The sequence below is a fragment of the Tauraco erythrolophus genome, chromosome 2, assembly GCF_009769465.1.
Source record: "Tauraco erythrolophus isolate bTauEry1 chromosome 2, bTauEry1.pri, whole genome shotgun sequence".
NCBI lineage: Eukaryota > Metazoa > Chordata > Aves > Musophagiformes > Musophagidae > Tauraco > Tauraco erythrolophus.
The window spans coordinates 71,658,068-71,671,847 of NC_141466.1; the positions used below are offsets into that span (position 1 = coordinate 71,658,068).

At 53.4% G+C, this 13,780-nt stretch overlaps 1 protein-coding gene across 1 annotated transcript; it reads right to left on the reverse strand.

Moving 5' to 3' along the window:
- Window positions 1–3,726: 3,726 nt before the first annotated feature.
- DNAJC27 (DnaJ heat shock protein family (Hsp40) member C27) lies at window positions 3,727–13,575 on the reverse strand. The gene is made up of 7 exons (XM_086624458.1): window positions 13,489–13,575; window positions 10,772–10,854; window positions 10,170–10,239; window positions 6,748–6,912; window positions 6,168–6,290; window positions 5,444–5,604; window positions 3,727–4,136 (listed from the first exon to the last, which is right to left on the reverse strand). Exons 1-7 carry the CDS (start codon window positions 13,573–13,575, stop codon window positions 4,004–4,006), a joined length of 822 nt encoding a protein of 273 aa, XP_086480584.1. The 3' UTR covers window positions 3,727–4,003.
- Window positions 13,576–13,780: the final 205 nt, after the last annotated feature.

Below are 13,780 nucleotides of genomic sequence, written 5' to 3' on the forward strand. Positions count from 1 at the left end.
ATCTACAACTTCTCTGGGCAACCTGTTCCACTGCCTCAGGCTTCCCCCCTGCACATCCCCCTTTGCCTACACTGCCCAAATCCCCCCCCCCCTCAAACTGATCGATACCCCACTGAACCTCTTCAGAAACAGGTTCTCCCTCCTCTCCCCTGTCTTTCAGCCACTCCCTGCTCCCTTCTTGCACCCTCTTGGAAAACCAGCTGCAGCTCAGGGCTGATGGAGATGCTCTGAACCAGCCATGGACCACACTGCGAGATCTCCCCAAAACCCAGGAGAACATCCACGTTCAGCCCCACCGAGCCGCTGCACAGCCAGAGGCACTGCACTGCCGCTCCTCCTCGCCCCAGCAGCTCTAATGAGAGGTCATCTCGGCTGCTTTGCTGGGGAAGTAATTGCTTATGTGAAGTAATTAATATCAAAATGAGAGTTGCCAAAGCCACAGCTCCCCAGAGATGTTGGGCACCCTTAGGGTCATTCCCGTCCTGCTGTAGCTGAAGAGAAGTGTAAGTAAGAAGGAAATTCGGCTGCCCAGTCTGGTCCGTGCCTTGGCCAGCACGGGACAAGCACATGAGCCCTGACCACCTGCAACGGGACATGTCCTACTGGGCCTGGCATGGGGAGCCCAGGTCAACTCATCCCAGGCAGGGATGGGTTGGGCAGGCACAGAGCACGCTGTCTGGGCCCTGGTTGTGAAGGTTTACTGGTCTGAAGACCAGCAAAACTGGTCTGAAGGCCATCAAGGGGAGGGCTCATTCTCCAGGCCCTGCCTGGGCATGTTACAGGGTGTACGAGCCTGGAACAGCAGCAAGGAGCAGACCGAGGCTGTCAGGCATGGATCCAGATGAAAAATCCTCGTGTCCTCCCCACCTGTCAGCTCCACGAGTGCTTGGAGGCAGGCAGGGTGCAGGCAGCCAGGGCAGCACCTCTGGGTGCATCAACAGAGGTTTTTCGGAGGTAGCTCCCGGTTGCATTTCTAGCTGCAGAACGGGAAGTTCCTTCGTCTGGGATTCAGATCCTGGGGCCTTTGTCACAGGATGGATGCTTCAGCAGCAGGACTCACACTTAGAATGATGGAATGGTTTGGGTTGGAAGGGACCTCAAGGATCATCTAGTTCCAACCCCCCTCCCATGGGCAGGGACACCTTCCACAACACCAGGTTGCTCAAAGCTTCATCCAACCTGGCCTTGAACACTTCCAGGGATGGGGAAGCCACAACTTCACATGAGGCAGGAGGATGTGGGACTCTCAGGCCAGAGATGCAGCCTGGATGGTGGCAGCCTTGCTGGAGGAACCTGGAGCTGACAGAAGATGGGATGGAGGAAGCACACAACTGGGACTGACGGTGCAGAGGTGTGTGTGCATGGAGGAAGGACAGAGCTACCCCTCTGCCTCTGGGTCCCCTGACCAGGGCCAGGCTCCACCCCAGCTGCCTGCATCCCAGGCCACGTCCCCGTGGGATTCTCAGGGCCGCATTGTTCCCCTGATCCCTTATCCAACTCCCACTCCCGCTGGGTTGATTCACAACCTCCATCATCACCCTCCAGGGCAGCTCTTCACCACCAGCCTTGGCCAGAGCAGGCTGGGGAAGAAAGGAATGAGTCAAAGGGTAATTAAACATTAACAGCAGGCAGTCACGGCAGGAGGACCGCTCACAGGGCTTCCTTTGTTCCAAAGGGGGGTTTAATTTATAAAAATAACACAACTTAGAAGGTCACCGGCATCGCTAGACGTGACACGCGTGTGTAATCGTCTCCAAACATCTGGTCAGCTTGGTAAACAGAGAGGAGAAACCCCAAGACCAGGAGCCGGAGTCACCTGAGGAGCAAACAGGAGGGACCACGCATGGCACAACAGACCTGGAGAGACCCTGCACAGCAGGAACCGAGGAAGCCTTTAAACCACTCCAAGCACCCAGACCCTCAAAGTGAAGTGCGCCATTCAGCAACGGGGTTATTTACCCTTCTCAATGGAAAAAAAAAAAAATACAGAGAAATTGGTTTGAAGCCAGAATTAAGTGGTTTTCTCCACTAGACAAGTGGGGAGGCTTCCAGTGAACTCCACAGCGTTACAAAATATGTGGAACAAGACCCCGTCAGTCTCCAACACCTGTCCTGCTGATCTCTCCCAGCCCAGCTTTTTATACATCTGGGAGAGGAAAAATGGAGCTATTTTAAAAATTAACCTGTTGTAGCAACATCTCCCCTTGGTTACTTCTACACCAGAGGAGCAGGACAGTTTATTTCTTCTTCCCAGCAACCCTGCATCAGAAACCAGAGCAAGAAATGAAATTATACTGGCTTTTAAAGTCCCTTAATATGTTCTGCCAAAAAGGAGAGGGGTGTCTGCTGTTGTTTTAGGATATATTTTGAAGAAGAAACACAGAAAAGCTGCCTTGAAGTGGAAAAAAAAAATATATATTGCACTGACCGTAGGAGAAAACACTTTCAAACAGGATACCTGTGGGGTGGAGTAAGGATGCATATGCACACACTCAGTGGCTTTCATTTAGTCCCTTTGTGTCCTGACATTCCCTGCCAAGCTCATACAGCAGCAAGGAAATAAAACTGGGCCCTGACAAAACCACAGGAGCCCAAGGAATCTCCTGTTGGATCTCCCCTAGGAGCCTGGCAGCCACCACAGCTCTGACCTCCCTCAGGATCACAACAGCCAGATCTCGAGCCTCTGCAAGCACTCATTGGGGTGACCAGCCCCGCTCCCCTCTAAATCTGCAGGACTATTTGAAAGAAAGAGCAGCTGTGATTAGGAGGGAGCAACCCGCAGCCACCTGCTGATCAGCAACCCATAACACAACCAGCAACGCAAGGCGACATCTTGCTGCTGTGAAAAGAGCGGGTTGGGGAGAACATGTCCCGTCCACCGCTCGCCCCACGGGAGAGCGGCGTGGGGCCAAGCGAGCAGGCAGGTTGCAGGCACCCACACAGCTCCACAGTGTGGGAGAAGCTCGAGAGATGAGGTTGGCCGAAGGGAGCAAGGGCAGAGCTGACAAGCAGCTGCGTTGCGGGTCAAGTTGCCTCCTCTTTGAGTCAGCACCCTCCTCCTGCCTGCGAACAGCCAGGGCCACCCACACCAGAGGACAGTCCCTCAGGGGGACGGTGGCACCTACCCAGAGCTCGCCAGCACAGCGTGAGCAGAGGGATGGGAGAGAGGGAGCTTGAGAGCCTGCAGCCTTAAGGGCTCTTCTTGATGAACTGAGCTCAGGCAGATGGAAGGAGGTGGTGGCAGGAGACTCTGTGTTGTGACAGGAGGTGGGTGCCAGGGGGAGAGCCCTAGCCCTGCCAAAGGGTCCGTTCTTGGCACAACAGCTTGAGGAGGAAAGGAAAAAGGACACTCCCAGAGCCAGTTTCTTCCTGCAGTAGCAGAGATATTTCCTTAAGCAATCTCCCTTTTCCTCACTGCCGAAGACAGCATTGCTGGGTGTCAGCTGGAAGGAGCAAGCTTTGCCCCGGGAGCTGAACCGCCCTGATGCCTGGCAGTGCCCGCGCGGCTTTCAGCACAGGCAGCCTTGCAGAGGTGGTTCTAGGCTAACCCAGGACAGACAACCCACTGCCCTTCTGGGCATCCTCCACCCACAACACCAACGCTTTCAGGCACAGCAGCTTTTGGGTCAGACCTCGCTCTGCCCTTGCTGTATCCACAGGTTGGAGCCATGCATCCAAAACCCTCCATGGCTGGTAACTCCCGGGAGGTGTAACACAGGTGGGGACCTCACTGCTTTCAGCACTTACACCAACCACGACGTGGAGCCATGGATACAGGGAGGGCTCTGGGGTCCCTCTCCCCTCCTCAGCACTCTGCTCCCTTCCCAGCACATTGTGAGCACACTACGGTCGGATGCAGTCCTGCTCCCAGGGCGGGTGCTGGGAATGTCCATGTCCATGCCAGCGGTAAGCGTGAGGAGGAAGGGGGTGCCCACGGCCGTAAGGCTGCCTGGGAGCTAGCTGGGAGGAGGGGAAGGTTTCCAGCTTTGAGTGGCTCTGTTCTCTATTTGATGTTTTTGAGAAGGGCAGTCCGGGCATTCACCACTGCCTTGAAGGCGTCCTCGCTGCCGGGAGCCACACACTTATCGGGGTGGAGCAGCACGGCCAGCTTCCGATAGGCTTTGTTCACTTCATCCCTAGGAGACACAAGAGTGAGAGGACCCACACGACACACAGCCCGGCTGAGCCTTGCCCCGGCTGGCAAAGCACAGCAGAGCCCGGAGCTCGCCCTGTGCTCATCAGCCTTTTTGAACCTTCTCTCACTGGCACCAAACATATCCAGGCTTTCGAGGTGATGGTATGGAGAAAGGGCTGAAGCACACAGGGCACTTCTTGGTGTGGCATGAGCAGAGGAGGGGGAGAATCCATCTCCTGGGGGTCTATACACCCTCTCCACCACAGACATGTGCCAGCACGAATGCTTCCATCATGCCAGACATATGCCTGCAGCGTGTGCCGTGGTGCGCTGAGTCTCTGGCACCACGAGAGCAGAAAGCTGGGAGACAGCATGGGGGCACAGGCACCCTGACTCAGCTTCGCATCAAACCGCCTACGCACTGCGGGCGAAGGCATTGCACATCACTTCAGCCCTTTAAGCCTTGGTGTCTGGTCCAAGGCAGACATTTCGACTCCAGCTGCAGGCCGCGGAGAGAGGAGGGGCATCTACTGAGGGACGTGAGTCTGTCTGTGCTAGCGATCACAGCACCAACTGCCCTGCAGAGCTGCTGATCCCTCCCTGTGGATGAGAGGGGGCTGGAGGAGGGGTGAGGCTCAACACCTACATTTCAGAGAGGCAACGGGAGGGTGTATGAATCCTGAATGATATATGGTATCCAAAAATCTACTCTCCAGCCCCTTCGCAAGGAGTACACAAGGGTAGGCCTCGTGTTTCAGAGAGAAGGAAGTAAGGTATACCTCTGGGAGCTTGTTTTAGCTGCCCAAGTCGTACAGCAGAAATGGGAAATTCAACATCCAACTTCTTACACAGGCAACGAGCAGTTCCACCTGGCTAGAGGTGCTCTGAAGAAGACAAGAGAAAGCTTCTCTTGTGCAAGTACCGTTTCCAAGTGGAAGAGCTGTAACATCAATCCCTTTTTGGTAATGTAGGCAGCAGCTTTACAGCAGCCTGAAAGCTTCTCCAGGCATGGAGAGCACGGAAAGGAAAGCTGGAGCCGCTCCAAACATGTCTGGCTACTGAGTGACCTAAGACAGCTCAGCCCAGAGACAGCATGCAGGGCCAGGCAGCTGGCAGGGCTGAAGTTCTCACGTTCATCACTCCCCCCTTGCCTCCAGCCTGACTTGTCTGTTAAAGGGGGAAATTTGGTGTTCAGCACCGAGGGGCTTTTTTGCTTTACCTCTGTTTTGTGGGTAAATACAAACTGCTTGTGCCTGGCTGCTATATAAACCAAGGGGACAGTCAGGCAAATGCTGAAGTCTCCCTCACCTTGTGGCACCGGGTTTGACCCCCAGCATGTCCCAGCTGTCCTTGCTGTTGCGGATCCTGCGAATGGCATCCGCTTGCTCTTTGGTGAAGCCGACCCCCATGCTGGAGGGGGGACGCTTCCCACCGTTGTCACACAGGTCGATGATGGCAGAGTAAAAAGTCTGTGGACACAGAGAGCAGTTAGCGGGAATGAATGGTCCCCGAAGGTGGTGGCAGTGCACAGGAGACCCCACTGCCCTTGCCGGCTGCGGGCTCATCCTCCAAAGCATGGGGGAACATTTGGACAACTGCTGTGTGTTCACTCCCCACTGCCTGGGCTGTGGCAGGGCTGGGATAGCTCGGCTCAGGGGGGATCTGGTCTCTGCAAAGACCATAGGACAGATCAAGGGGGAGGCCAGACCTCACATTTATCTCAAACCCTCTTCAGCTCAGCGCTAGACCTGAACAGGTCACATGGGCACCTCTGCATTGTGTTCCCAGCGCAGCAAGAGGGATCATCAGCTCTGAGCAATGTAACGCTAGGGCCAGTTCAGGACTGGGAGGACTGATACTGATCCTAAGCTAAACACCTGCAGCTTTCTCACTGTGAAGTTTCACTGCGAAGACACCTCTGGAGCAGAGGGCCAACAGGTTTTGTAGGATCCAGGCAGTTCAAAGGATACCCTGTCATCAAATCCTAGCCCAGTGTGATGCCTGTGCCCTCACCACCTTTATTACACCTCACCTGAAACATCTCGTTGATTCCTTCTCCTGTTTGTGCTGATGTCTCAAAGTAAAGAAAGCCCCGGCTCTCTGCCCAGAGCCGCCCCTCGCTTTCATCCACGCTGCGGTGCTTGCTGCAGTCGATCTAGGAGAAAAGGCAGAGATCAGAGCTCAGCCAGGGTCTGCAGCAGCACCTGGAGGCACACAGCTCCAAGGTCCACCATCTAACAGCAGGTAAGGGGCCTGTCTGGTTGGAGAGGCTGTTTGCTTATCCTGAAGGGATGGAGGCAGCATGGAAAGAAAGCATAGAAAATTCAAGTGAAAAGGCCTTTGAGAGTTTATCTAGTCCAGAGACAATGTCACCTCTACTTGATCCCTTCCTGACTAATGTGTGGCCACCACATTTTCAAAACCCCATTGAAATGTGGTCTCCAGTGCTCCTCACACACAGATCTGGCTCTTAGAAGTCTTCTCTACAACCTAACAACATTTCCCTTGCTGCAGCTGGAGCTCAACAGCTTGGGCTCAAGCTGGGAACACAAGGAGCCCTGAGGGCCAGAGATCAGGACCACACCACACCCTGGCTCCCCACCACAGCCCACCTTGTTTGCACAGACAACAAAGACAATGTTCTCCATGTTCCCGTGGGGGCCCAGCTCCTGCTTCATCTCAGCCAGCCATGCGTCCAGCGCGTCGAAAGACTCCTTTTGTCCGACGTCGTAGACCAGGATGACCCCCTGTGTGTCCTTGTAAAACTCATTCCTCACCTACGGAGACAAAGGCAGGATGGTGGGACCAGCAACAGGCAGGCTGAGAGCACACAGCCTGGCAGATTTGGGGGATCACCAGTTACCTGGAACCTCTTTGGTTCTGTGATAAAAATCTCATCTCCATACAAACAGAAGGTCACAGATAAAGGACAGATGGGGGAACCCAAATAATACCTCAACTCCGTTGCTGCCAGATCCATCATAGGAGAGTGATCAGCCCACAAAAGATTCATCTCCACACTGACAAAAAAGCACAGAGGCACGATGGCAGACAAGGTGTTGGACAAACTCCTGAAGAGACGGAAAAGTCTGGGAGTTCACAGAGAGACACATTCGAATGCGTGTGTTTTTCTGTGCGTGAGGCAGAGCGAAGATCCAGGACCATCCACCAGACAGACTGCATGCGTCTGCGTGCCCAGGAACTGGAGGGATCTGCAGGATGTCTGTCTGTGCGTGTGGGTGTGCGTAACGGGGTCTGTACCAGCAGCTGGAACGGGGCTGCAGCCTCTGGGGCTTGTGTGCCCAATGCCCAGTGTGCCCAAGCAACTGGGGAGACTGAGGATCCCCAGGAGAGCTGCTGGATGAGGGCCTAAGGTCAGCTACAAGACAGATATTGGAATAGAATAGCCTATTTCAGTTGGAAGGGACCTACAACAATCATCTAGTCTAACTGCCTGACCACTTCAGGGCTGACTAAAAGCTAAAACATGTTATTAAGGGCATTGTGCAAATGCCTCTTAAGCACTGCCACGCTTGGGGCATCAACCATCTCTCCAGGAAGCCTGTTACAGTGTTTGACCACCCTCTTGGTAAAGAAATGCTCCTACTGTCCAGTCTGAACCTCCCCTGGCGCAGCTTTGAATCATTCCCACGCATCCTATCACTGGGAGATACCAGGGAGAAAGGATCAGCACCTCACTCTCCACGTCCCCTCCTCAGGAAGCTGTAGAGAGCAATGAGGTTGCCCCTCAGACTCCTTTTCTCCAAACTCCAAGTCCTCAGCCAGCCCTCATGAGACATTCCTTCCAGCCCTTTCAGCAGCTTTGTTGCCCTCCTCTGGATGCATTCAAGGACCTTCACGTTCTCCTTAAATTGTGGGGCCCAGAACCGCACGCAGTGCTCAAGGTGAGGCCACATCAATGCTGAATACAGCGGGATAATCACCTCTTTTGACCGGCTGGTTATACCATGTTCGATGCACCCCAGGATGCAGTTTTCCCTCTTGACTGCCAGGAAACACTATGGGCTCCTATTGAGCCTGCTGGTGACCAGCACCCCAAGATCCCTTTCCGCAGGACTGCTCCAGCCACTCCTCTCTCCATTTACACCTGTGTCCAGGGGGGGTTTTTTGTTTTATTTTTCCCTGTTTACTTATATTTTAGCACAAAACCAATTATAGATCAGAGACATACTACACTTCTACAAGTATTAAACACTGAAAAGAAAATCAAACAAAGCAGCATCAGTTTTCTGTCTTGTCACTCTTCAATAAATATTTGCCACATAATTATTCACCAAACTGACAGTTTAAGCCCATTACACTTTTTAAGGACCCAGGGTCTTTCTCTTCTCCATTGTCTCATATGGATTGGCTGTGGCATAGTCAGAACGTCAATACACGAGCAGCTCAAACATCTGCAAGTGATAACTGTGCTACAAAGATCTCTGCTGACCACATCTGCATCAGATGAGAGTCTTTACAGTCTTCTGTCCCTCAGTTTCTTTATGCTGTCAGCTGTCTCCCATCCTCCCTGCTTCCTGCTGCATTCCAGGCTATTCTTAATTACATTTCACTGGTTACTTGCACTATATGCGGACTTACAAACCCAAGTCGAGACTTGTAGATCTACACACGGAGACAAATAACACAGAAATCCTTTCTCTGCCCAAAACTTCAAAGCATGCAATAAGTAAATGCTGAGAACACAAGAGAGGAATAGCAGGTTTATGAGCAACCAGATAAACAATAGGCAGTAGCCAGGCAGTCACCTGGCCAGTATAAACCATTACGTTCCTCATTGTTGTCTCACTCTTTTGCCCACCCTCATTTTCACTTTTTTATGTCACATTAGTATTTATCATGTTATAAACTGCTCTTTCCTAACATTCTATAAATTTTTATTAGTCACAGGATGATGCTTTGCCAAGCATCAACAGTATATTTATAATTAAGAGTTACTATGCATTACACTCTTAAAACAATACGATTGTACTGGATAAACACTTAATGTTCCCTTCTTCCACTTGTGGGCCCACTTTATTACTTTGTTTACAATATAAAATAAATGTGATTAGCAGTGAGCACAAGCACTCCTCTGTGCCAGCTCTCCAAAATGGATGTTGTAGCCTACGTGTTCAAATCCTAAAGTTTTATCCTGCAAGCTCCTTTTTGTAAACAGCACTGTTTATTATTTGTGTAGCAAGTCATTTTAGAATGGAACAGAATGGAATATTTCAATTGGAAGAGACCTACAACAATCAACTAGTCCAACTGTTAAGTGTTTTACAGCACTTCGATCGTGGATTAGGATGCCAGTGTGCTACAAATGCCCAAGGTAAGCTCTGAAGATCTCCCAGTCTGAGATCTCAGATTTAATTTAACCTCAAGATGGGCAGATTCATAAGCACAAGGAGCCACTATGAAACAGGGCTAGCACAGCCAAACCTTAACACTTCTGGTTGATGAGAAAGTTGAGTTATTTTTCGTATCAGACTTGTTTGTGGCGTTATAGGTTCCAGTTTTAATAACTTTGTTTTCCTTCTCTTGATAAGCCAGAGAGACCAGGAAGAGGCCAGTGGTGCTGTCTGTGCCAGTGCTGGCTGTTCCCATCTGTGCTGACCTGCGCAGCCAGCCATGTGTATAAATATATATGTTTCATATAGGTGCGTCTGTGTGTGCCGACTGGGGATACATACTCAGCCTCGCTACCGGTTGTACGTTGGAGTATGGAGCTGTGGTAGCATCACCTCTATCGGGCTCCTGGATTTGGCAACCTCTAGCAGCAGGGAGTCACTGCTGACAGAGAGGCAACGGCGGTTTCCAGTGCCGGCCTGCACTAGGTGTCCATGGCAGGAAAGAAGGGGGTGTATTCTAGCACAGGAAGGAAGATCCTAAGAAATGTATTTCCAAGTTTCCCACCCTCAAACCCAGTTTCAGGCAGATCTGAGGAAAGCTGACAGGTACCAAATGCTTCTGAGATGGGCTGGCTGAGGGCAGACCTGCGGTGTGTTGCCTGGAGCTGGGTCTGCCTTACCTCATAGAAGAATGGGTGCCCTGCCATATCAAAGATGTTCACCTTGATCTCTCGGTCTTTGACCTGCACTCTGAAAGAGAAGAGAAAAATGCCTGAGAAGGTTATAGCTGAGCTTTTGCACAGGCTAAGCCCTGCAGCAACATCCCTTATCTCTGCCAGCCCTTTGCAGAGAAAGAGCTGGGTGACTGGAGGAAGAAAAATCAGTAAGAAGTTCTGAGTGCTGGGGTTTAACGGCCAGAAAATTGTCCCTAGAGACGGTCAGACAAGAAGGATACTACCAGCTCTGGATGTAATGTGGTAATGTGGAGCTATGCTACCAGAGGAAGGCAGATTATGCAGATTATTTTATTATTAAAGCAGAAAGGCAGACTATGCCATGGAAACTAAGCAGCTCTGGCACAGCCAAGCACACCTGGCTCAGGGCAGTGTGGTCACTCAGCAGCTGCGGGAGGTGGGACAACCACTGCACATCTTCCCTCTGCCTCTGCAGAGACCAGTGCTCCCCACAGCAGACACCTCCCCCAGGTCCTGGCAGACCCACACCTGCCCGCCTCATCCCACTCTCCCGACACTTGCAGTTCCTCATTACAAAGGTTACTTACTTTGTGACGCCATAGTCGATACCAATAGTCGCCAGGTATTTGGGAACAAACCTCTTCTCACAATAGCGCTTTATAATGCAGCTCTGGGAGAAAAGAAAAATTTCAGCAGGATGGTACCATACACCGTAACATTCACATTAATACAGAATTTGCCGAAAGCCTCCAGCCACCTGGATGGCTGCAAGGACATCGACTCTGCCCTAAGTCCCTAAACCAACTAATTAACCCACAATCAAAGCACTAATCTCTACCAGGAACAGTTTTTTTTCTGCAAAAGAAAGAAGAAACCGAATTTCCAGCCCCTGAGTATCATAGAATCATAGAATCATAGAATGGTTAGGGCTGGAAGGGACCTTCAAAGGTCATCTAGTCCAACCCCCCTGCAAGGAACAGGGATATCTCCAACTAGATCAGGTTGCTCAGGGCCTCGTCCAACCGGGCCTTGAACGTCTCCAGGGATGGAGCATCCACCACCTCTCTGGGCAACCTGTTCCAGTGTTCTACAACTCTCATGGTAAAAAATTTTTTCCTAATATCCAACCTGAATCTACCTCCCTCTATTTTAAAACCATTACCCCTTGTCCTATCACAACAGGCCCTCCTGAACAGCCTCTCCCCATCTTTCCTGTGGGCCCCCTTGAGGTACTGGAAGACCACTATAAGGTCACTCCAGAGCCTTCTCTTCTCCAGGCTGAACAGCCCCAACTCTTTCAGCCTGTCCTCATAGGAAAGGTGCTCCAGCCCTCTTATCATCTTCGTGGCCCTCCTCTGGACCCTCTCCAACTGGTCCATGTCCTTCTTATGTTGGGGGCTCCAGAACTGGACGCAGTACTCCAGGTGAGGTCTCACGAGGGCAGAGTAGAGGGGGAGAATCACCTCCCTCGACCTGCTGGCCACGCTCCTCTTGATGCAGCCCAGGATGCGGTTGGCCTTCTGGGCCGCAAGAGCACATTGCCGGCTCATATTGAGCTTCTCGTCCACCAGTACTCCCAAGTCATTCTCCTCAGGGCTGCTCTCGATCCATTCACCACCCAGTCTGTATTTGTGCCTGGGATTGCCACGACCCAGATGTAGGACCTTGCACTTGGCCTGGTTGAACTTCATGAGGTTGACACGGGCCCACCTCTCCAGCCTGTCGAGGTCCCTCTGGATGGCATCCCTCCCTTCCAGCGTGTCGACAGCACCACACAGCTTGGTGTCATCAGCGAACTTGCTGAGGGTGCACTCCATGACACTGTCCACGTCACCGACAAAGATGTTGAAGAGGGCCGGGCCCAACACGGACCCCTGAGGGACACCACTCGTTACCGGTCTCCACTTGGACATCGAGCCGTTGACCACTACTCTCTGAGTGCGGCCATTGAGCCAATTCCTTATCCACCGAGTGGTCCATCCATCAAACCCATGCCTCTCTAGTTTAGAGAGAAGAATGTCATGCGGGACAGTGTCAAAAGCTTTGCAAAAAAAATCAGTTATTCCTTACCTCTTTGGATACAGGAGTGCCAAGAACATCTGATTTACTCCCCTATGGAAAACATCCAGCCTGCAGGAGCTGTGTATTCAGAGGCCTGGGGGCAGAGTCAGCTCCCCAAAAGCCACGAAGAACATTTTGGCAGCCTGAGCAGGCAGCATGAGAAGCGCATTCAGGGTCACACGAGGTCCGTCCAGCCACCGTTCTCCCCCTGACTGGCAGTTACTGGTTACGGAGAACAGAGGAGTCGGCTGCTATCAGCCGTCGAGAGATAAATGCCAAGAGATAAATGCCATAAGGATAAACGTCACCTGCCACCTCTTTGCCTACTCACTCTGTTCTGCAAGATCCTTCTGGATTTTCTTACTATCAAGTGAGGCATTTGCCCCAAGGGAGTCCTCGTGCTGTCAGTTTAACAGGACTACATTTATTTAGGAAACAAAAGAAGGGCAGCACTTCAGAACAGAACCTGGCTGGGAGAAGACATAACACCCTGGAGAAGGGCTGGGTCATCTACCACAGCACGAGGAAGGGGAAGTCCTGCTGAACTCCTCACTAAAGCCGAACCTGGGAGGGGAGGGACTCCCCCAGACACCTCTGAGTCCCCTGGAGAAAGGCATGAGGCCTTTCTGCCCTCGGGCACTGCGGTATCCACGGCTGGAGCACGGCCATACGGGCTCCCTCTGAAGGAAGCAGACACGGGAACAGGCGTTTTTCAGCAGCCGGATCATGGAGGGACCCGCCCCACGGAGAGGGGAACGGAGAGGGGAACGCCTCGGAGCCCGATGGGCCCGTGGGGCAGACCCGAGCGAGCCCACGGGCTGGGCCCCGGCATCGCCCACCCGCGCCGGGGCGGAGAGGCGCGGTGAGCCCCGGACCGGGCCCGCCCCGGGGCGGCCACACGGAGGAGGCCATTGACAGCAGAGACGGCGGCCGCCGCCATAACACCCGCCGCCAGCTGCGCGGGCACGCCCGCTGCCCGCCCCTCCCCGTAGGCCCCGCCCCTTTCCCCGCAGCCAATGAAACCCGGCGTCAGCGCGAGGCCCCTCCCCCGAGGCTGTCAATCCTCCACTCGCCCCAATCTCCTGCCTCGCACCGCACGTCGCGGCTCGCCCCTGATTGGATCCCGCCTGCCAGCACAGCCACCAATCCGAGGCCTATTTAGCAGCGCGGCCGCCTGCATCCGGTTCGCCATTGGCTAGCTGGCCTGCCCGCTACCGCCCGCCCGCCAATGGCAGCGCCTCACCTTGCCCACCTCTGCGTTGCCCATGGAGATGACTTTAATCCTCAGCGATTTGCGCGTTTCCTTCCGCTTCGGCGGATTCGCCTCCATGGCGGGCCGGGGCGGTGCAGGCCGGACCGAGCTCGACTGAGGCGGCGGAAGGAGGGAGGGAAGGAGCACGGCGGCCCCGGGGCCGCCTCACCGCCCTGGCGCCTCCGCTCGCGCGAGACTGCCGCTCCCCCCCGCCCGCCCGTGCCCGAAGGTCTCGCGAGATGTGGCGAGTACGGCGGTGCGCGCCGCTCTGGCAGAGGCCGGT